At 37.6% G+C, this 24,370-nt stretch overlaps 1 protein-coding gene across 2 annotated transcripts in view; it reads left to right on the top strand.

The window, feature by feature from the left end:
- Mtmr7 (myotubularin related protein 7) overlaps positions 1–24,370 on the top strand; it is a 98,029-nt gene that overhangs the window by 14,813 nt on the left and 58,846 nt on the right. For both annotated transcript variants that reach the window (XM_074054739.1, XM_074054738.1), the window contains exons 2-3: positions 11,995–12,117; positions 13,741–13,903. In XM_074054739.1, the coding sequence (XP_073910840.1) occupies positions 11,995–12,117; positions 13,741–13,903 (286 nt within the window). The remainder of the gene's footprint in view (positions 1–11,994; positions 12,118–13,740; positions 13,904–24,370) is intronic.

Below are 24,370 nucleotides of genomic sequence, written 5' to 3'. Positions count from 1 at the left end.
GGCGAGATATTCTATAATTGAATATTCTTCACCTTCTTGTCTGAAAATTCAAATTCAATAATAAAGCCTTCCTGCTTAACCTAATCCTAACTATAAGCCATCACAAACTTTGTTTTTACCAAAGCATTGTTAGTTGCATTCATTGGACAAGTATTTTAGCACATGTGCTGTACATTAGAATACAAAGATAAAAAAATGTGATACATATCCCTAAGGATCCTAGAGTTGAGGGTAGCTATGATGCTATGCAATTGCGATTTTTTGTTTGTTTGTTTGTTTGTTTCCCAAAGCCAGGATGCCAAGGACTGTATGTCCTACTTCTTTCTTTCCCCAGGTCTCACCAAAGTGTGTTCCTAGCATTGTCCATAGGGCTGCAGGGAACATGAGGCATAAAATAACCTGAAAATATATGTTCTTGGTAACAATTAGAGCAGTGCAAAGAGAATAGCCATGTAATACAGCAGTGTAGAATAAGTGGGAAATAGGTAGTAATGACCAGCGGTGTCACCGCAGTTAGAGAAGGTTAACAGTGATAGGGGTGGTCGAGGTAAGGTGTTGTTAAGGAGGTGGGCCTTGGATATTGGTCTGGAGAGGGACATGCAGTGCTGGGTATGTGATCTTGGTAACCTCAGCTCACTGTGACAGGCCAGTAGTGAAGCTTTTCTCTTTGGGTCTCAGAAGAGGCCTCACATCATTGTGTATGCAAGGCATTTTACTTTGCACTCATTTCCCAGAAAGGGAATGATGGACTCTTGAGGGTTGTACTGTAAGAGGAGAAAGAGAAAAATGTGCAATTATGCAATCTGTCCTTGAGGGTTTCAGAGCCCAGGAGTGAGGCATGGGAATGTGTACATGGGCTGGAACCTGGCCTTGCCTGGGATGGACAGACTGTACCCCTTCGTCCTCTGGCCCTGATACTTGCCAGAAGTTGGTGGGAGAGGGCATATGGCTTTCTTCTTTCTGTGCCTGGACTGTCTCCTCTTTGGACCTGCAATAAGTTCTATTTGGCACAGCTTGGCCTTGGAAAAATGTTCTCCTGTAGTTCCCAAAGAGCTATATAAGTAGATAATTTAGTCCTTTGCTATTAGTGCTTTTGTCAAAAACATGTCAAACTCAGAAGCATTTTTGAAATTTTAGGATGCTTTTAGAGGAAAATCATCTCCAATATCACAAAATGAGCCCTTGACTTTCTGTATTGCTTCAATACAAGATCTTTTTCTCTCAATACCACTTTATTTTTTAAATGATTTTATTTTTCTTAACTCAGCTATCTTTAATAAGTCAGACCATACGTTGATTCTTTGAGTTACGTTGGGCTCAGCATCTGTTCTTAATTTATTCTCCTTAACATCTCTCTTCCTCTTTTTCACTTACTTGTACTTGTTGAAAGTGGTATTTTTGGTTGAGGTTATTTTAAGGTAGTGTTGAAATAAATCCTGGGACTGTTCTTTTGTTCAGCAGCGCATGTTCCTTTAAGTCTACACATCCAGGGTCATCCTACCAAAATAAATTATATGGGCCCTGTGCAAAACTCTCAAGTGTGTAGCTTTTTATTTATGAGAGTTGGCTTCTGGCATCATGCTTATAGCTTCCCCTAAGCCAAAATGGGCTCCCTTTTCTTCTGTCTGCCTTTTCCAAGAATTTCCAGCACTCTTACTTCTGAAGCAACTATGGCTCTGTGTCACTAACTATTTTAGCTTCGTTATTCCCCTCAGAGGATTTTTAAAATTGAGTTAAATGTCAGTCAATCTACCATCTTAACAAATGTGTAAGTGGATAGAACAGCAAACTGCCCATCTATAGGCACTGAAGTCTATCCAAATTATCATTATTTTCTTTATCTTGACTTAAGTTTAGCAAAAGAATCTTTATGTAAGAAGGTCGATTGGTATTTTTTACTTCTTTAAAAAGCAAGTTTCTCAAAATCTCTATTTTCCACATAGTCTTTATATTGGGGGTTTCTAAGTGGCTCAAAAAGCTTTTGAAGCATATGTAACAAGTACTCTAATTCCCATATGGAGGAAGGACTTAAGTGTTCAAGCAAACTGAGAAGTATGTAGCTTATTTACTTTGAAAGCTGATACATTAAAAATCATTCTAATATACAATACAATTCCAAGATTTCAATTCATTTTTGCTGTCATTTTGTATTAATAGCATAACAGTAGTCTGAATGTACCCATCTAGCCTTTCCCTCTTAGTTTTGAAAACTGTATCAAAATTATTGTAATGAATTTTTCTGCCAGTATCTTCCCTGTTTCTATCTAAACCCATTGGATTATGAGTCTATTTTAAAGTGGGTCTTGGTGTTTCCAAATCTAAACCCTCCTACTTCAGTTAACCTGGCTGAATATGACTCTATCCAAAGGGAAGTTGGTGCTCAGAGAGGTAAGGTTGAAGATTTGAGCTAAACAGCTCGTGATAGAGGAGGAAAGAAAATAAACGGTTATCTTCACAAGTACAGATTTGTTATATCAATATGTTTTTGGAGAATAGTCAGGGACATCTAGGATACTGGTGATTGTTGTGGCTCCCTCTGAAGAGGTTTGCTCAGTCTGTATGTTTTGGGTGTGTCATGTATTGCTGGATTGTCCACCCAAATTGTGTCATGCGACCACACTGTCTGGTTTCATCATCAACATGTGACCCAGTGAAATGCAATGAGACTTTGCTTAGGCTGCCTGGGGAGCAGCCATGCATGTGATAGTTGATAAGGCTGGGGTTGCTGGAGCCATCCAGACCAGAGAGCTGAGGTCCAGCAGAGAGTGCAGACAGGAGGTGGAGGGGAGGATCTGAGGGTTTTGAGCCAGTCTGAAGCTAATCCTGCCACTGACCTTTATAGACATATGGTCCAGTATTGGCTTAAGCCATGTGAAGTTGAGACTTCTTCTAGAAGGGTCTGGAAAGACAGAGATGAAGTCAGATAATCTGTTTTACTAGTTAGGACCTTTTGATAAATAGTTTGAGTCCCTGGCACAGAATAGGCACTCTGCAAATTAACATAGCTAATTAAATTAAAAGAACTTGACCAGATAGGCATCAGCTGTCTAATTTTCATATGGTTTTTCTATAGGTAGCTTGATTTGTATTACATTTGACTACAATAATTATGTTTTAGACAGCTTGAAATAGGATTCTTTTCATACATCTTCAGTATCCTGGTAACATTTTTCTCTGTTATATTGAAGGTCTTTATGGATTTCATGATGGACAGAATCTCTGTTTCTTTTGGTTACATGTCATATATTTTCTTGGACTGTGCTCTGTGATTTTTGTCCTTCCGTTAGTTTTTCCCTAATCTCTGACCTTTGAATGAAATGGTCCTGGGAAATTACTTCATTGGTTTTATAGTTTTAAACAGATTAAATATGCCTTTTGGGGAAAGGATTGATGTTCCTGATTTCTCTATCAAAAGACTGGATTAGAAAACTCCTAAAGCTTCATGGCTGCCCACCCTCTCCTCCTTTATTTAAGAAACTTTGCATAGAAGGGGAAAAAGTTCTTCCTTTTTAAATTGGAAAAATTGAATACATTTTTTTCTGTAATTATAAGAGATTATAGCAATTCTGAATGGTCTGAAGAATTTGTTTTGCTTTAGCTTTTCTTCTTGCATGTCATAGTACTCTGCTAACTGTAATTGAGTAGTCCATCTTTCAGACATACTCTATAGCTGCATGGGATGTGAGGCGAGCATTCAACAGGACTAAGAAGGAAAACTCAGAAGTCTGTTATGAATTCACTTAATGATAATTACTATTTGTTAAGAATTACTGAGATATAGTGTCCACCCCCTCTCATATTCATTGCACATAGATGGGGTCATTCATTATTTTGGAGCTCTAGAGTCTAACTTGAAGTATTTCAGCACCTATTATGTGACAGGGATGCCTGACATAAGCAAAACCACTTTGGAATTTCTGATTAGGTAGACATTTGTATAATTAATGCAAGACTGGTTAGAAGAGTCCTGAAATGACTCCTCCAAGCTGCAAGAGGTCATCACACTTTATGATGTGAAACACATTGGTGTATACCTCAAGGCATTGGCCAGCTTATCCTGGGACCACCAGACAAATCAGGCTCTTCAGGCTTATAATGGGGGTTGCCCCTCCAGACAAGATGGAGAGAGCAGGCAGGGGATAAAATGGCCAACTAAGCTACTTGACACCAAATTTTCAATTTTTTAGCTTTCTTCAGAGGTTTTACTTGTTAAACATGTTAGTCTCTTATTGAAATTTCAAGGAAAATGGAGGATAGAATTTCGATCCATGGTGCTTTTCCCTAATTGATAGTATCAGGCCTGTGCTCAAGAGGGAAAGAATGGGAGAGGTCTAGGGACATGGACACTTTTGGTTTGCAACTGTACTCAACCACTTTCTACCGGTGAGGCCAGGGGCAATCCATTTTCTCTTCATGGGATTCTGTTTTATCATCTGTGAAATGGGGGTCACTGTGTCTGTCTCTGCACTAAGGTTAGCATTAGCATGTGGACAGCACCTGGTATTGTATCCTACACTCAGCATTTGTTCAGTAAATGGTAAGGTCATTATTATTATCTTTCCTCCTCTTGTTCCCTCTGTTGCAGGGTAAAGTTAAAAGAGATCTGCCACAATTCTGCTGCCTTCCTTCCCATCAACTTTTCTGAAAAAATTAGTCCTAAAGTACCCTGATTGGCACCAGCAGTCAGATAAGTGGAGAAAAAGGGGGGTAGGCACTGCTTACAGGCAAAACAGCATCCACACCTGTGGTCATCCACCCTGTCTAGGCACACCTCCCCTTCCTGGGAGATTCCTCCCACCCTGTATAGGTAGGTGCCCTTTTCTGAAAAGCTGCCAGACCAGGTTCCTGGGTTTCAGAGCAGCTGCACCGACTTGTTCATATTGTCCTTTCCTCCTAGCTGGCCTGAGTATTGGTATGAGTACTGCTTACAGCCACTGATCTGAGCCCTGACCACTTTCTCCTAATCAATACTAATTATTATAAGAGAACTACGTTAGCTGTTTTGTATTTTAAGCTTCATTATCAACACACACTTTTTTGTGTTGTATACATTCACATTTTATGGCTCATGTGACATATTCTGTTCACAACTGAAGAAAAGTATAAGAAAAATGTGCTCTGCCTATACTTTTATGTTCTGGTTACTATTAGGATCTCAACATTGGTTTCTGCAGCAGTCGTTCTTGTCACTCAGGTACTTTTTGACCAGTGGGGCAGGCATTTGGTAAGTATATTGGTCTAAATGCTAGGCAGCCTGAATATCAACCTGAAAGACTGCAAACAAACAAAAAATAGGTAGATGGCAAAATAGATAGATTTTAAAATGTTTTGCTTTCAGAAAATCAAGTTGGCATTCTGATATACATATATATATTTTCAAGAATGTTTTCCTTTGTTTTATCTTACATTTTTATGGCATTAGATTGAACATGATACTGAAAAAGAGATTTAGTCTGTCATTTTTTTTAAAGAAAGTCAACCAAAGAGCTTTATTTTTAATATTACAATAAGACACTTTATTAATTCAGACTTAAACCAAGTGGAACTTAATTATTAGAGGTAGAAATAACTCAGGATATCTTACAAATGCTCTAGGATACGTAGCCAATCATTTCCTAACTCTAAAAGAAGCAAAAAGCAAGAGATGAGTTTAAGACTGGGAATGGGAACAAGGTGACTGAAAAGAGCTGGGGCCCAGCAGCTTCTCCCCCAGGCTAGGGGGCTGGTGAGCTGTGCTTGGTCTGCACATTGCTCCCTTTGGGTTTAGTGTTAATGCAGCCTCTGGACCAAATGCATCCTTGTGGAAGCTGGGGCTTCCTTTTCTTTCCCTTAAAGCACTTGGGTTCTGTTGGCCAGCCATGTTCCTGTTGGCCCAGCTAAATTTCTGGGGCTTTTCATATTGAATCACTGTTGTGTTTTCACAGTTGATGTTTTGTGGCCTTCTAGGTAGTCTCTGAATAACTTTGAGTCAGCTGCAGAATGGAATGGAAGGAGACGTGAGAGACCCCCTAGATGCTTTACAAAGCCAAAACTCAGAGACTAAACTGCCTATGCCCAACAGTTCAATTTCAAAACCAGAACCAGAACCAGAGCCCAAACCTCTTGACTTGCAAATACTTTTCTTTTCACATTGGTAGAGTCAGAAAATGTCATGATACCAAATTTAGCATGACAAACTATTTATCTAGCTGCTTTTCTTAGATTAGAACATAAACTTGTCTTAGGTTTTGGCTGCTGCAGACATTTTGATTTCTCCCTGTTCAATAATCTCTGGATCTCTTCCCCCAGATGATTGACATTGACCTTCAACCTAATTTATGTGGCCCAAGGACTTGGTCTTTGCCCCAAGAACAATTTGTGGCTAGTGCCTTTGGATTTTCTTCTGCCCTCTTTAATGAATGGTAACTCCACTCTGCTCTGTAAATTCCTCATCCTGCAGAGCAGCTTTGCTTACCTAAACTGTCTGAGATGATTCTAGAACCCAAAATGTTCAGCAACCCATTATTTGACTTGCAGGGTAGAAAGTAGAGGCCTGGATTCTATTAAGGTTGAAATTAGAAGGTGGCACTATGAGAATTGCTGAAGAGAGGCTCTGTCTCTCAGTCAGGATTTATAAGATCCTCCTGACTCCCAGGCAACAAGGGAAGGGCAAAGAAGGGCTTGTGTTCCTTAGCCAGGGTTTCCTGTTTCAGACCTGGCAGTGCTGCCCTACCTTTTGACTGAGGCTTTTAAGCCTTGGCCTAGAAAAGCTGATGAAACCTTTTCTCCCCTCTGTTTTACCTGTTTACACATAGGTAAAAACGGATATTAAACTGGGGCAGAGTCTTTTCTATAGTATCTGTAAGATTCTTGATGGTATACAGTGACTTTATCTTAAAATATTCATCCATTTGTTTTTCTTCTCAGAACATAGCACACTGCTATCCATAGGTATTTTATTGAATGGAGCCAGATGTTTAGTGCCCTCTCTTTTATTAGTTCTGGGACTCCTGCAAGTCTGTTTGTGCCAACATTTGAGCTCTTCTATGCGCAAGCTTCTGTCTTTGGTTTTACCTGTAAGAGTATTACCCTGATAGTGGTTTGCAAATATATTTTTACAGTATAATTTTGTCTTAAAACATTCTGTTTTCAGAAATTGCATTTCATGTATAAAATTGCTTTAAAAATGTTAACTGATTTTTAACATTATACTGATTTTGAGAAGCAGTACTAGAATGACTTCAAAGGTATTTCCAAGTGCCCACAGCCATGATGGATGAAGAGCTTGGGTTTTGGAGGTAGATATACCTTAGCTTCAGGCTGAACCTTGCTACTAGTACCCTGAATAACCTGAAGACATTTGCCAAATCTCTAAACAGGACTTTAATTATGTCAAAACCCAACTCATAAGTTTATTGTGGAGATTAATTGATGTCAGAGATGCAAAGTAATGTACTATGCATGGCATAAGGATAAGAGCCTACCTTAAAATATTTGTTATTTTTTATACTATTGGTTGTTACTTTGGTAATTTATAAAAAACCAAATGACAACTTGGTCTGGCTGATCGATGAGATGTTGATAGAGTTATTTTGAACACCCCTGTTCTCTTCCCTTTGAAAGTACAAAGCTCTATGGAGAATTTCTGCCTAATCCCATATGGGGACTTGGATTTTCATGGTTAGCTCTTCTGAGTTCATATTGTAGATAGTTCCACCATCCATTTGTACATTGCTCTGTCCCATGGCACAGCTAGGCATGGAACCTGCCTCTTCCTTACTTATACTCCACTGTCCAAAACCATCAAGGTTTTTCTTGTATATAGACAGCTGTCTGGATGATTTGTGCAAAGGGAGGGTAAATAAAGCAGTTGACTGAAGATAGATTAGATTACACTTATCTACCCTATCCCTAGGGATTATTTCCTTCACTACCTAATTAAAAAAAGAAAGAGCACTTAAAAGGAGGTATAGATATTATCTATAATATACTAAAAGATAAACAGTGCTGGTATTTGGATTATAATTCTGGGGGTGATTTTCTTCCTTCTATATTCCCGAATCTTTTAACATTAAATAAGTCAGTACATCCATCTTTCTTTCTTTCTTGGTTGCTTCTTTCTGTTCTTTTTTTTTGTAGGGAATCAAACCTACAACCTGCAGGTGCTTTACCAGTGATCTACACCCTCAGCCCCATTGTTCATAATTTTTAAAAAGACCAATTTTAAAATTAAAAAATATATTCACATAATTAAAATGCTAAGTGGTTCAAAAAAATTTATACCAAAAAATAGGAAACTACACGTGCCCCTTCTTACCTCCATCATCCTGTTCCTTAGATGCCACCAGCTCAATATTCACATGCTTTATTCAGGGGAAGGAATTTGAAATGATAAGCTAATATTGTTCATTTCATTATTGTTCTATTGTGCTATTTAAATGTAGAGAAGGATATAGATATTCCTATTTTGCCTTAAAAGAGCAGTTTTAAAAGCCAAGAAACTTGTTGGATTGGAAAAGATTTTTGAATAAGCAAGATGAACAAATGCTTACCCAATGATCCTCATCTCCTTTTCCTAATCCTTTAAAATGTATTCCTCACAAATTCCTTCTAATGGAGTCTGTTTATTTCCTGTGTGTATAACAAGTGCAGATGTGCTGTTGGTAATGCTAATAGGCTTCTTTAAAATGTCTTGATCTGCCCTCTACTCCTGAAAAGCTTTTAACATACTCTGGCCTTGTATGGCTCTGGGGTGGGGTTTGAGTGGTCAGGCTTTCCTCCGCCTTCTGCCCAGTCACAACTTCACTTCTGCTTGGACTGAAACCTTTGCATGTGAGTTCCAGCCAATGGCTTCTGAGTCTTGTGTTCCCAGACCCATTCCTGCTAAGGCACCGGTGTCTTCCATGTTACTGACAGCAGTGGGCAATTTGCAGTTCTTTTCTTACTCCATCTTAGAGAGCATTTGAAACAAACACTCCCTCTCTCTTAAAATATTTCCTCTGCTCCCACCTTCCATGGCAAAATCACTCATCATGGCCTGCTGTGCTTTCAGATTACTCCTCTTCCCGAGACTTGTGAACATTGAATTTCCTCAGACCTCTTCTCACTATCCATGCTCTTCCTAGCTTCCATTTTTCAGTCCCATGGCTTCAAATGTTATTTATATGCCATAGACTGTAAGTTTACTGCATTTTAGTAAACCTAAGTCACCAGCGATTGTGAGAGGCAGCACGATTTTATGTCCTACAGAGGAAGAAGAAAGCAGTGCAATTAAATGACATGGTGATGTCTTATCCCATTAATTATATGATGGATATATTTCATTTTCAGAAATGTTAGCATGAGAAAATGTATAAGCAAGAATTAATAATAGTGCACAATATCCTTTGCATAGATTAAATGCTATCTCTACAACATGAGCACCTAGTGTACCTTAAGCAGTTCACAGCAATAAGCAGATGAGTTGCAATAATTTTGTCTCAAGAAATGAGTGGTTTCCCCAGTCTTATCTCTACAAGTGTGAGGCCCTGTTGCACTGTGTAGCTTCTTATGTGTGCGGGTAAGGAAGACTTAAGTTATTTGAACAATGAGGCACAGTTAATGAACCAGTGGGACTTTAGGAACTCTCTAGCTATCTTAGTATGGTAGGCCCTTGATATCTGCGGGTTTATGGTTTCAAGGAAATCTCTTAGCAAAAACTGTGAATGTTCAAGATGCATAGAGTTCATTACTCTAAAATTACTCAAATTTACCTATACCGTGCTTACAGTAGGTGTAAGCATCCATGCTTGAAACTGCGTGGAGTAGGCTGCATTACTCTTACAAGATGATTATTGTACACATTCATACTGCTCACCAAAAGACTAGATCTTGTTTCATGCTCTTGAATACTGTGGATGCTTGATTCGTTTTTCCCACAACACTGCCCAACTTCTGCTTAAGACATGCTGCCTTTCAACAAATCTCACACTTTCACTTGATCAGTTAAGTTAAGCACATTAAATTTTAACTTGCTTTTGGTCCTCCGTTTGCTTTTTGGGAGGTAGATTTTCACAGAATGAAGGGCAGAGAAACGCTCAGTAGATCACACAGTGATTTAAACACAACTGAAGATAACGCAGGACTGACTGAGCTTCTTGTCTGCATCACCTGAGCTGTGTAATGCATGTGTGGAAATTTCTTTTGATTTTTAAAATTTGTTTATTGTTTTGACCGTGCTTGATCAAAACCTCATATAATAAATCTGTGAATAAGGTGGGTTTATTATACCCACCATGAATTGGCTGCGAACACTGCTGTCTGTCATACTGTTTTTCAGATAACTGAATTTTAATTTTTATTATTCACTTCTTTTGTTTTTACATATCACTGGGAAATAATGCTGTGGTGTTTCCCTTGTAGGCTTTTCATTTATTTATTTTCCCTTGTAGCTTCAAAATTGCTTTTGACAGCTTTGGGACCTACAAGAACTATTGCCAAATTTTGAAATTTAATTTTCCTGTACCAGCATCCAAAGTTAACAAAAAGATTTGGAAAAATCTCACTAAGTATTCCAATCTACCAACATCTGTGTACCTTATTCTGTTCCACTGGGGTTTTCTAAAAATAATTTCGGTGGTATAACCCCTTTCACTTCTGTAAGGAGAATAACCCATATTGAATATCTTTCCCCAGAAATAGTATTTTATATTCAATATATTCTCCCAATAAAGTTCTGTTTCACTAGTCCCAAGAGCAGAGAAAACTACTTGTAGTATTTGTATTTTACATATTGTTAGCTGGTATATTGACCCTGGATTTAATGCTTAACTTAGTATAGGCCATTTTAACATGCAAATTATTTTTTTCCCAAAGAAATGTTCTAAAAATAGCTTATCCCCTTATTTTTCTCCTTCTACAGCTCTCTTTCATAATATATCTCTTACTTCAAAATAGAATGTTTAATAACAAAATTTTAAATAAAATAATAATCCAGCCGTGTGGGAACTGAAAAATAATAAAGCTGCAATTACAGAGTTTTTAGAAAGCAGGAAGAGTAAGAATACTATGAACAGAACTCACAGATGCAGTCAAAGATTTATGTGGAGGAAAATGATTATATTTAAAACTTTTGTTATTAAACAAAAATAATGAAAGTTGATGTACTATTAAATCTGTACTTCTGTAACAAGGTATAGCTGTATTTGTTTTAAATAATAAGTAATTTGTTGAGAGCTTTTTTGTACTCATAACTACAGTTAATTCAGTTGGTAAAGTGGCTCTGTTTATGATAGAAGTCACTGGGTTGCACTGTCCACATGCCCTGTGAAGGCTGTCTCTTTTCCATTGCTTTTCATGTCGGTGTGGTCCTGGCACACATATCCTTCACGTTGCTCTACAAAAAATAGATGAATGCTTGATCAAAATTGTTTCCAGACATGTCTTCTAACAGTATGGATTTTAGATCAGGGATGAGAATTCTGTTCATTAGAAAAATTTTATTATAAGTGATTGTGAAGATCTGAACTTGGTAGGATTTCTTTATTTATAAATTTCTCTAATTTTTTTCCACATGTATCTTTGCATTTCCTACAAATTTATATGAAAGCAAACAATCATAAAGCTATTTCTACAACTTTGGAAACACATGGGAAAAGTGCCATTTGCTTTTCATGTAGAATGTAATTCCTACATTGTCATTCTGTGAATTCAGAGTTTGAATGTGTATACTTTCTGCCTTAAGTTAGAATTTCTATATAATTGCAATGAAGTAAAATCACCAGCCTTTTAAAACTCAAAGAAAAAATAGGGTCTATATAAATCTTTTGTGGTACATACATTTTAGCAATTGCTCAACTCTTGTTTTTTGATACACATTGTCATGTTCTGAGGTCTAATTAAGGGGTATATTTTGGTTTTTATTATTGGGGGGATTCTCAAAAATTATATTTTAGACCAAGTACGAGTTTATGTACTATTTTTGTATGGCTCTTTTGCTTTATCAAAAAACTCTTTTCATGAAACTGTTTTCTCCAGGTTGAAAATGTCCGTTTGGTAGATCGAGTGTCTTCTAAAAAAGCAGCCCTGGGTACTTTGTATCTGACGGCCACTCATGTCATCTTTGTGGAAAATGTACCTGATACAAGAAAAGAAACATGGGTATGTATACTTTCCTTATTTTTTGGCTTTCCATGTCTTCCATTATTTGAAGTATATTTTGACTCTGTTCTTTTATTTGTCCTCAGGGTAAGGTGAGTGGGCTGTTGGTGCCCAGGTGTTCAGGGGACTAGTGCTAGAATATAGGCCTTGCCTTTGCTGTATAGTCATAGCTACCTGATCTGCTTATTTATTCTAAATACTAATTATTAGGGCATTATCAATTATAGACCTGGAAATAGCCTGAAGATAGATACAAGTGCTTCATGTCATAGCTATCAATTTGACATTTTCGTATATTTCATATTGATTTGCTATATACATTATTTGCAGGATCCTATAATGTGCCACTGTCATTTTATTATGTTGTCTCTCCTTTTCTGATAATTTAAAAAAAAGAAAGGAAAGCTAGAGATGAGTCCCATCATCAGGTGTTTCTGCTACTTAATAATGAAATCATTAAATATTTGTTACTTCATACAGCAACCTAACTATGACATTATGACCAGAACCAGAATGCCAAATTGTAGATTTTCCCTTTCCTGTATTCCATGAATAGGGTTATGTTTTTGGCAGAAGGTAACAGGCACTCTTTAGTGGAAGGGAACTTAAAGAATGAAGAGCTGTTCTTGAGGACTGGGCATAGATCTTTCTGAAATACCAGAGAGATACACTTTAGCAGGATTGTTTTCAGACAAATATCTTCCTTATAGAGTAGAGTGATGGATGTCTGATTTTGGAAGCTAAGCAGGGTTGGGCCTGGCTAGTACTTGAACAGGAGAGTCTAATGATGGTTGCTAGAAAGTTGGAGCTGGGGTGAAGAGGAAGGGAATGGGAAATTGTTGATCAAAGTGCACAAAGTTTCATATAGACAGGAAGAATAGGTTTGGAGATCTATTACACAGCAAGGTACTATAGCCAATAATAATGTTTCCTATATTTCAAAGTAAGTAAGAGTAAATTTCAGATGTCTCACTATAAAAAATGATAAAAAAGGTGATACTTATCTTATTTATCTTGATTTAATCATTCTACGTTGTTTACATGTATCGAAACATCACATCTACCTTATTAATATATATAATTATGATTTGTCCATTGAAAATGATATTAATAAAAATTTAAAAATAAAATAAATCTTTTCTTCTGCAGCCTGCCTGACCACCAACATCTTAGAAAACAATAATCCCAATGCAATGCTGTTGACTTTGAGCATTCCGTCTGGAATTAAGGAGCATGGTGGCACCTCCCAGCGGAGCAATCTCTTAACTTTTGTTGATTGCTCAAGTTTATTTTACTAACTTCCCATGACCTTATTTAATTTTAGCTATTAAGTGCATTAAACATTTAAGTACCAAAATGTTCCCTTACCTGAAATTGTTCAAATTTATGCTGAATAGTTTGCTTCAGAGTGATTATTCTGGATATCAGAAAACTTAGTATTGAAAACTAAAGTTACTGATTAGGCAATTGGAACCTCTCATTTCTTGTTACCTGAGTGCAGGTGTTGAGCTTGCCAAAGCTTGGGTTGTTTCTTATTTATCTGTGTGACACAGGGAGACCTGGTAGTCCTTGTTGTAGTTGTTACTCATGCTTAGTGTATCCAAATTAAACTTCTGGTTCTAGATTCTCCACAGTCAGATCTCCACCATTGAAAAACAGGCAACAACTGCTACTGGCTGTCCTCTGCTCATTCGCTGCAAGAACTTTCAGATAATACAGCTCATCATACCACAGGAAAGAGACTGCCATGACGTGTACATCTCTCTCATACGGCTTGCACGGCCAGGTAAGCAATAGAACTTGGCATTTAGTATGGATGAGTCTTAGGAAGTCCAAAATCACATTCAAGGATTTGTATAGTGCTTAGGAATGACAGTGTTTTTAGGAATTGTATGTCAGCCCCAGATCAGATTAGGAAGCTGGATGACCACTTGCTACATAGTTCCTTGTCTTTTGGGGTCCCTTCTGAGTTATTTACCATTTGGTCTTCTTTCATTAGTTTTAGCATTCCTGTTTTCTTGGTGGGGTTGTAGAGTGTTTTCCTCTGGGGTAAAATCACCTTAAAATTATGCCCTTTTGGAGTTGGGTGTGGTGGTACATGTTTGCAATTCCAGAACTTGGGAGCCTGAGGCATGAGGATAGTGAGTTTGAAGCCCATATGAGCTACTTACAGAGACCCTGTCTAAAATAGCAGCCCCCCTGCAAAAAAATTATGCCCTCAGTCCTGAATGATGCCTGAGACAAAAGTGACAGATTGTTTTGTGTGGAAAACATTGTTACCCGTCTCAGGGTTTCTAAGGTTTGGTCTGCATGGTCTTTGTTAGTAATATATGTTTTCCAAGGTTGATTCAACTAACCAGACTTTTGTCAGTGTTCATGAGCATTACTGGTATCACATGTCCTCTCCCCTAAACACAGCCTCCTTAAAGGGTGGTGAGAAGAATGTTTGGATTTAAAAAATAGATTCTCTCTGTCACTGTCTTATTCTAGCCCTCATGGTTAGGGATCTTCAGATTGTTAGCATGTTATTTACTTCTGCCCAAAGCATTTCTTATGTCTCTGTAAGGCTTGTGGAAGCAGTGGTATTCTTTTTCTTAAAACAAAACAAAACAAAAAAACCTTATGTGTTTCTTGGGACAATACAGTGAACTTAGATCATTTATATAAAAGCGAAGTGTAGTACAACGGTCACCAATAAGATAAATAGGGGTATGTACTTACAGTTACTCTACAAATGTGTTTTGATTCAGGACAAGAAGTTTGTGTACTTCTTAAGACATTTGACTGGGGCTTGGGTTCCCTATGATATTACCTTATCATTTGTAGGTAACTGAGAGCCAACGTTATTTAATGGAAATGGTGCATGGAGCTGTCAAAATCCAGTCATTTTGACTTTACATTGTCCCCTTTAGAGCAGTTTGTTGAGGCTTTTTTCTTCTTAAGTGTGTTGAGAAGAGCTGCAGAGAATGCCAGAAAAGCAGTTGAACTTTTGGAGGGTGGACTATAATTGGAACAGAAGTTCTGGGAAGATGTACATTAGGTTGCATGCAGCAGAGAATGTGAGGAGGGTTGTGTGCCAGCAATTTCTGTGTCACTGATTAATGGATGTGCTGGTCATAAATGCGCTCTGACCAGATTAATGGGATTTAGGAACAACCCCAGGAACTGGGAAAGGGCTGAGCAGCTGGAAGAGTGGATTGCAGGGGTGGTGAGGGGCGTGGCCAAAGGCAGCAAGCCCGGGACTCTCACTAGGAGGGTCCAAAGTGAAGAACACCAACATGTTTCTTTACTTTTAATAATACATGCTTTTTCTTAAAAGGTGACATTGTGGGCATGAGGTATAAGATAGAGTCAGAGTCTTGAATGGCTTCCTTTTCTAAAAAAAAATAGGGAAACCATAGTAATTAGTTGAATCAAAGCCATCACCTGAGAGGATTTAAAAAGAGTCACTAACATTTTGAAATGTTGGCATTAGAAATGCCACTTTACATAACACAGTGCTTAGTAAGTGTGGGAAGATGGAGTCAAAGCCAGGCAGTCCCACAGTTTAAAGGCTAAAGTCTTGAAGGTCAGGTTCTGAATAAGGGTTCTTATGGGGAAAGGTAAAGGGTCAGATAGGAAACTGTGGCTTTCAGCCATCTGAGGATGGTATACAAAATACACCTTAACTGTCCTCTGGGTACACCAGAGTAAGGAAGAGAGGAGAGGAGGAGGAGGGGAAGTGTGTGTGTGTGTGTGTGTATGTAATATGTAGTACAATATAGTTCTCTTTGGTTATTCTTGAATCACATATTTCCTGTTATGGACCCAGCTAACTGAAAGGTGCTATGGAGGACAAACTTTTTTTTTTACAAAAGAAATGTCCGGGAGTTCATTTAAGTCAGGGCCTATGAAGGAGATATTCTCAAAGCTCTAGAGATTCTTAGAATTTCTGGGATGAGGGCAAATTAAATTACTTCACAATTGGCAGAGATTTTATTGGTTTACCTTTTGTATGAATAAAGATGAAAAAGTTGTTGGTCACAGACTACAAAAGATGCCAGTACAAAATCATATGGCCAAATTCAGTACACTCTTTAAATTCTCAGTAAATAAAATAGCATAAATTAAAATAAAGGTTGTGGCCCAAATGAGAAAATAAGTGAATCACATTGATCCAGGGTACTAATAAGGACATAAAACTTTCTGATCGAAAGACCCCTGTTTCTCTGAGACCTTCTGCTTTTCCCATGGCCTCTTTACTCCTCCCTTTAATTTGCCTCCTACTGTTTATTTTTGTATTAGTTATCTTTCCTTCTTTAGTGTTTGTGGGCCCTTCAACATTTAAATAATTTATTTTGTTTATTTCTTACTAAATTACAGTTGTTTTTAGTTCATCTTAGTTCCCAATTCTGCATTTTCCCCCTTTGTGGTAATGGGGATTGAACCCAGGAATGGCATATGCCAAGTACATGCTACACTCCAGCTCTGCATGTTTATTATGATTGTAAAAATCTCATGATGAGGTAGTCTCATTTGCTTAATTTTAACTTTGTGTATTATCTAAGGCATTGATGTTTAGCAATTTTTACACTGGTAATTTCTCTTTTATCAATGATACTTAACTGAGTCTAATGATCCCTTTCCATGTTGGCAGCTGAACAGTCCTGATACTGAATTCAAACTCTTGTTTGTTTAAAATAGCAGGAAAAGTGAGATACCTCACTATTTGGTTTTAAATATATAAAATCCAATAATAGCCATGTTATATTCTCACCCCTAGCTAAATAGTCTTTCAACTATATTTTAAGTTCCCTGAATTCAACAGAATGGAGCAATTTGGCTTTCAACAGTCATATTTGGTTCTTAAAACCCCACAAGTTTTTCTGTGGTAACTTTCCCCTCCCCTTATCGACCGTTCAGTTTCTACTTCATGTTTGTTTTTCTTTCAAATTGTTTTTTCTTTTCTTTATTCATTTATTCCTATGTGTATACATTGTTTGGGTCATTTCTCCTCGCTACCCCCTGCTCCCAACCTGTCCCCCCCAACCCCTCGCTTCTAGGCAGAGCCTGTTCTGCCCTTTTCTCCAATTTTGTTGAAGAGTAAACATAAGCAATAATAAAAAAGACAAAGTGTTTTTGCTAGTTGAGATAAGGGCAGCTATACAGAGAGATTCCTAGCATTTCTTCCATGCATAAGTGTACTACAACCCAAATTGATTCATCTCTACCTGACCTCTTCACTACTCCCTGGTCACCTTCCCATATTGACCTCTGTCTTTTTAAGGTTGCTGTATTAGCTCCTCTGCAGTGGGGACATCAAACACTTTCAAGTTTGGGGTTTCCTACCTTTCCCCATTACTCCCGTATGTGCTCTGCCCTTAGTGTGTGACCAAAGTCCAACAAAATTACTGCTTTTGCCCTAAATCTAAAGACCTCATATGAGGCAGAACATGCAATTTTTGGTCTGCTGAGCCTGGCTAACCTCACTCAGGATGAGTTCCATCCATTCACTTGAGAATTATAAGCTTTCATTCTACTTCATGGCTGAGTAAAACTCCATTATGTATAATACTACATTTTCTTAATCCATTAGTCTGTAATAGGGCATCTTGGTTGTTTCTATAACTTGGCTATTGTGAATAGCGCTCCAATAAACATGGATGTGCAGGTGCCTCTGGAGTAACCTGAGTCGCATTCCTTTGGGTATATCCCTAGGAGTGGGATTGCTGGATCATATGGCAGATCTATGTTTAGATTTTTCAAGAAGCCTTCATATTGTTTTCCAGAGTGGTTGCACTAGCTTGCATTCCCAGCAGCAATGTATAAGGGTTCCTTTTTCCCCACATCCTCTCCAACACAAGTTGTTGGTTGTGTTTTTGATGATAACTACTCTAATAGGCGTTAGGTGGAATCTTAGTGTGGTTTTGATTTGCATTTCCTTTTTGGCCAGAGATGGTGAGCATTTTCTCATGTCTTTTTGGCCATTTGAATTTCTTCTTTTGAAAGTTCTGTTTAGTTCAGCTGCCTACTTATTGGTTCATTGATTTGGGGAGCATTTAGTTTTTTGAGCTGCCTGTATATTCTGGTTATCCGTCCTCTGTCTGCTGTATAGCTGGTAAATATTTTCTTCCACTCTGTGGGTGGTCTCTTCAGTTTAGAGACCATTTCTTCTGTCATACAGAAGCTTTTTAATTTTCTGAAGTCCCATTTGTCCATCCTTTCTCTTAGTTGCTGAGCTGCTGGGGTTCTATTGAGGAAGTCCTTGCCTTCACCTATTGCTTCCAGAGGAATCCCTGCTCTTTCCTGTACTAACTTCAGAGTTTCAGGTCTGATATTAAGGTCCTTGATTCATATTGAGTTGATACAAGTATAGGGTGATAAACATGGATCTAGTTTCAGGTTTTGTAGACAGATAACCACTTTTCCCAGCAACATTTGTTGAAGAGGCTATCTATTCTCCATTGTATGTTTTTGGCGCCTTTGTTAAAAATAAGGTGGGCATAGCTGTGTGGATTCATATCTGGGTCCACTATTCTGTTCCACTGGTTTTCATGTCTGTTTTTGTGCCAGTACCATGCTGTTTTTATTGCAATTGCTTTGTAATATGGTTTGAACTCAGGTATTGTGATACTTCCAGCATTGCTCTTTTTGCTGAGTATTGCCTTGGCTATTCGTGGTCTCTTGTGTTTCCAAATGAACTTTAAGGTAGATTTTTCTTTTTTTTTTTTTTCTATACACAGCCTTTTTACTTATTTATTTATTTATGTTCTTTTTTTTTTCTTTTATTATTCATATGTGCATACAAGGGTTGGGTCATTTCTCCCCCCTGCCCCCACCCCCTCCCTTACCACCCACTCCACCCCCTCCCTCTCCCCCCCACCCCCTCAATACCCAGCAGAAACTATTTTGCCCTTATCGCTAATTTTGTTGTAGAGAGAATATAAGCAATAATAGGAAGGAACAAGGGTTTTTCTGGTTGAGATAAGGATAGCTATACAGGGCATTGACTCACATTGATTTCCTGTGTGTGTGTGTTACCTTCTAGGTTAATTCTTTTTGATCTCACCTTTTCTCTAGTTCCTGGTCCCCTTTTCCTATTGGCCTCAGTTGCTTTTAAGGTATCTGCTTTAGTTTCTCTGCGTTAAGGGCAACAAATGCTAGCTAATTTTTTAGGTGTCTTACCTATCCTCACCCCTCCCTTGTGTGCTCTCACTTTTATCATGTGCTCAAAGTCCAATCCCATTGTTGTGTTTGCCTTTGATCTAATGTCCACATATGAGGGAGAACATACGATTTTTGGTCTTTTGCGCCAGGCTAACCTCACTCAGAATGATGTTCTCCAATTCCATCCATTTACCAGCGAATGATAACATTTCATTCTTCTTCATGGCTGCATAAAATTCCACTGTGTATACCACATTTTCTTAATCCATTTGTCAGTGGTGGGGCATCTTGGCTGTTTCCATAACTTGGCTATTGTGAATAGTGCCGCAATAAACATGGGTGTGCAGGTGCCTCTGGAGTAACCTGAATTGCATTCCTTTGGGTATATCCCCAGGAGTGGTATTGCTGAATCATATGGCAGGTCTATGTTTAGATTTTTAAGAAGCCTCCAAATTTTTTTCCAGAGTGGTTGTACTAGTTTACATTCCCACCAACAGTGTAAGAGGGTTCCTTTTTCCCCCGCATCCTCGCCAACACCTGTTGTTGGTGGTGTTTTTGATGATGGCTATTCTAACAGGGGTGAGGTGGAATCTTAGTGTGGTTTTAATTTGCATTTCCTTTATTGCTAGAGATGGTGAGCATTTTTTCATGTGTCTTTTGGCCATTTGAATTTCTTCTTTTGAGAAACTTCTGTTTAGTTCACTTGCCCATTTCTTTATTGGTTCATTAGTTTTAGGAGAATTTAGTTTTTTAAGTTCCTATATATTCTGGTTATCAGTCCTTTGTCTGATGTGTAGCTGGCAAATATTTTCTCCCACTCTTTGGGTGTTCTCTTCAGTTTAGAGACCATTTCTTTTGATGAACAGAAGCTTTTTAGCTTTATGTGGTCCCATTTATCTATGCTATCTCTTAGTTGCTGTGCTGCTGGGGTTTCGTTGAGAATCTTCTTACCTACACCTATTAACTCCAGAGTATTTCCTACTCTTTCCTGTATCAACTTTAGAGTTTGTGGTCTGATATTAAGATCCTTGATCCATTTTGAATTAATATTGGTAATTGAATTGAATTAATATTGGTAATTAATTGAATTAATATTGGTATATGGATCTAGTTTCAGTTTTTTGCAGACTGCTAACCAGTTTTCCCAGCAGTTTTTGTTGAAGAGTCTGCTATTTCTCCATCATATATTTTTAGCTCCTTTGTCAAAGACAAGTTGGTTATAGTTGTGTGGCTTCATATCTGGGTCCTCTATTCTGTTCCACTGGTCTTCATGTCTGTTTTTGTGCCAGTACCATGCTGTTTTTATTGTTATTGCTTTGTAATATAGTTTGAAGTCAGGTATCGTGATACCTCCATCTTTGTTCTTTTCACTGAGTATTTCCTTGGCTATTCGTGGCGTTTTGTGTTTCCATATAAATTTCACGGTAGATTTTTCAATCTCTTTAATGAATGTCCTTGGAAATTTGATGGGAATTGCATTAAACATGTAGATTACTTTTGGGAGTCTAGACATTTTTACTATGTTGATTCTACCAATCCATAAGCATGGGAGATCTCTCCACTTTCTGTAGTCTTCCTTAATCTCTTTCTTCAGAAGTTTATAGTTTTCCTTATAGAGGTCTTTCACATCTTTTGTTAGTTTTACACCTGGGTATTTGATTTTTTTTTGAGGCTATTGTAAATGGAATTGTTTTCATACATTCTTTTTCAGTTTGCTCATTGTTAGTGTATAGAAATGCTAATGGTTTTTCTATGTTGATTTTATATCCTGCTACCTTGCTATAGCTATTGATGATGTCTAGAAGCTTCTGAGTAGAGTTTTTTGGGTCTTTAAGGTATAGGATCATGTCATCTGCAAATAGGGATATTTTGACAGTTTCTTTACCTATTTGTATTCCTTTTATTCCTTCTTCTTGTCTAATTGCTCTGGCTAGGAATTCTAGTACTATGTTGAATAGGAGTGGAGATAGTGGGCATCCTTGTCTGGTTCCTGATTTTAGAGGGAATGGTTTCAGTTTTTCTCCATTAAGTATAATGCTGGCTGTAGGTTTGTCATATATAGCTTTTATAATGTTGAGGTACTTTCCTTCTATTCCTAGTTTTCTTAGAGCTTTTACCATGAAATGGTGTTGGATCTTATCAAAGGCTTTTTCTGCATCTATTGAGGTGATCAAGTGTTTTTTGTCTTTGCTTCTGTTAATGTGGTTAATTACGTTTATTGATTTTCATATGTTGAACCACCCCTGCCTCCCTGGGATGAAGCCTACTTGGTCGTGGTGAATAATCTTTTTGGTGTGTTGTTGTTTTGGTTGGTATCAGTTCTCCTTTAAAGGTCTGATAGAATTCAGCAGAGAATCTATCAGGTCCTGGACTTTTCTTTTTTGGGAGACTCTTGATTGTTGCTTCAATTTCATTTTGTGTTATAGATCTATTCAGGTGATTACTATCCTCTTGGTTCAATTTTGGATGGTCATAAATATCTAGAAATTTGTCCATTTCTTCAAGATTTTCAAATTTATTGGAATATAGGTTCTCAAAGTAGTCTCTGATGATTCCCTGGATTTCCATGGTGTTTGTCCTTATCTCCCCTTTGGGTTTTTTCTCTCCTTCTTTTAGTAATGTTTGCCAGAAGTCTGTCAATCTTCTTTATTTTTTCAAAGAACCAGCTTTTTGTTTCATTGATTCTTTGTAGGGGTTTTTTGTTTCTATTTCATTAATTTCAGCCCCTATTTTTATTATTTCTCTCCTCCTCCTTGTTTTGGGTTTTGCTTGTTCTTGTTTTCTAGGAGTTTGAGATGTAACATTAGGTCATTGATTTGAGATCTTTTTGTCCTTTTAATATATGCACTATGGGTATAAACTTTCCTCTTTGGACTGCCTTTGCTGTGTCCCATAGGTTCTTGTAGGTTGTGCTTTCATTTTCTTTAACTTCCAGGAACCTTTTAATTTCCTCTTTTATTTCATTGATGATTCACTGATCATTGAGCAGTGTATTGCTCAGCTTTGAATTGTTTGCATGTGTTCTACTATTGTTTTTGTTCAGTTCTAGTTTTAATGCATTGTGATCAGGTAGAATGCATGGGATTATTTATTTTCTTATATTTGCTGAAGCTTGCTTTGTTCCCTAAGATATGATCAATTTTGGGAAAATTCCATGGGCTGCTGAGAAGAATGTATATTGTGGGGAAGTTGGATGAAATATTCTGTATACATCAGCTAGGTCCATTTGATCTTTGGTGTGATTCAGTTTTATAATTTCTTTCTTGATTTTTTTGTTTGGATGACCTATCTGTTGGTGGTGGGGGTATTAAAGTCTCCCACTTCCACTGTGTTGGAGTCTATATATGCTTTTAGGTCCTTCAGAGTATGTTTGATGAAATTGGGTGCACTGATGTTGGGTGCATATAGGTTGATAGTTGTTATTTCCTTTTGGTCTATTTCCCCTTTTATTAGTATGGAGTGTCCTTCTTTATCTTGTTTGATCCATGTGGGTTTGAAGTCTTTTTGTCCAAGATAAGTATTGCTACTCCTTCCTGTTTGGGGGGACCATTGGCTTGGTAAATCTTCCAGCCTTTCACCCTAAGCCAGTGCTTGTTTCTGTGAATGAGATGGGTCTCCAGTAAACAACAGATTGTTGGATCTTCCTTTTTAATCCAGTTTGCCAAATGGTGTCTTTTGATGGGGAAGTTAAGTCCATTATCATTCAGTGTTAACATTGATAGGTATGTGGTGATTCCTGTCATTTAGTTATCTTTGTTGTTTAAAGGTTTGATTGTGTGGAGCTGAATTAATGTTACTCTCTGATTCCTTGTCTTTTCTTCTCCTGTGGTTTGGTACTGTCTGTCCTCTCATGGTTTGTTTGCTTTCCTTTTCTGTGTGCAGAATTCCTTGAAGAATCTTTTGTAGTGATTGCTTGGTGGTCATGTATTGTTTTAGTTTCTGTTTATCATAGAAGACTTTTATTGCTCCATCTTTTTTGAATGATAGTTTTGCTGGGTAGAGTATCCTAGGGTTGAAGTTCTTTTCATTCAGTGCCCAGAATACCTTACTCCATGCCCTCCTTGCTTTTAAGGTTTCCATTGAGAAATCTGCTGTGATTTTGATGGGTTTACCTTGTATGTTATTTGTTTTGTCTCTCTTTTGGCCTTCAATATTCTTTCTTTATTCTCTGTGCTTGTTGTTTTAATGATAATATGTCGTGGGGTACCTCTATTTTTGTTAAGTCTGTTTGGTGTCCTGGAGGCTTCCTGTACCTGAATGGGCATAGCTTTCTCTCGATTTGGGAAATTTTCTGTTATTATTTTGTTGAATATATTATGAATCCCTTTGCTTGCACCTCTTCTTCTTCAATGCCCATGATTCTCAGGTTTGGTCTTTTGGTTGGAGTTGGTGATTTCTTGCATATTCCTTTCACAGGTCTTGAATTGTTTGACTAATAGCTCTTCAGTTTTTCCTTTAATTTCCATTTAACTTCAAGTTTTGAGATTCTGTCTTCTGCTTTTTCTAGTCTGCTGGAGTGACCTTCCATTATGTTTTGTATTTCTGTTTCATTCTTTTTTCTGAGGTTTTCCATATCATGGATCACTTCCTCTTTAATATTGTGTATTTTCTTCTTTTATTCATTTATCTCTCTTTTTATAGCATTCTGTGTTTCACTTCGGTTTTTATTTAGGGCTCCTATGAGTTCATTTATTTGTTTCTGTGTCTTCTTGTATTCTTTATTTTTGGTGTCTTGAAATTTCTTGAGTGCCTGTTGTACAGTTTGGTTGACCATGTCTAGTAACAGCTCCATGAAATTCTTAATGATTACTTGCAGAATTTCTTTTTTAAGGATTTTCTTGTGGGCACTGTTCTGTTCCTTGGCATCGTTTATCTTTGTTTTGTTGGAGTCTGTAACTGGGTTTCAATTTTCTTAATTTCCCTCTGAATCCTGTATGTAAGTATTTTTGGGGGGAGAATCGTTTCCATCCCTTTTACGTCTTCTCATTGCTCCACTTGGTACTCTGCAACTATGTTCTTGATAGACTAGTTGGTAGTTTCAGTCACCTGTTTTCTTTCCCTTGGTTTAATTTTGTTTTGTGGCTGTATTGGGTTTGTAGCTAATTGT

The sequence above is a fragment of the Castor canadensis genome, chromosome 14 (genome assembly GCF_047511655.1).
Source record: "Castor canadensis chromosome 14, mCasCan1.hap1v2, whole genome shotgun sequence".
Taxonomy (NCBI): domain Eukaryota; kingdom Metazoa; phylum Chordata; class Mammalia; order Rodentia; family Castoridae; genus Castor; species Castor canadensis.
This window is presented reverse-complemented; position numbering and strand designations above follow the sequence as displayed.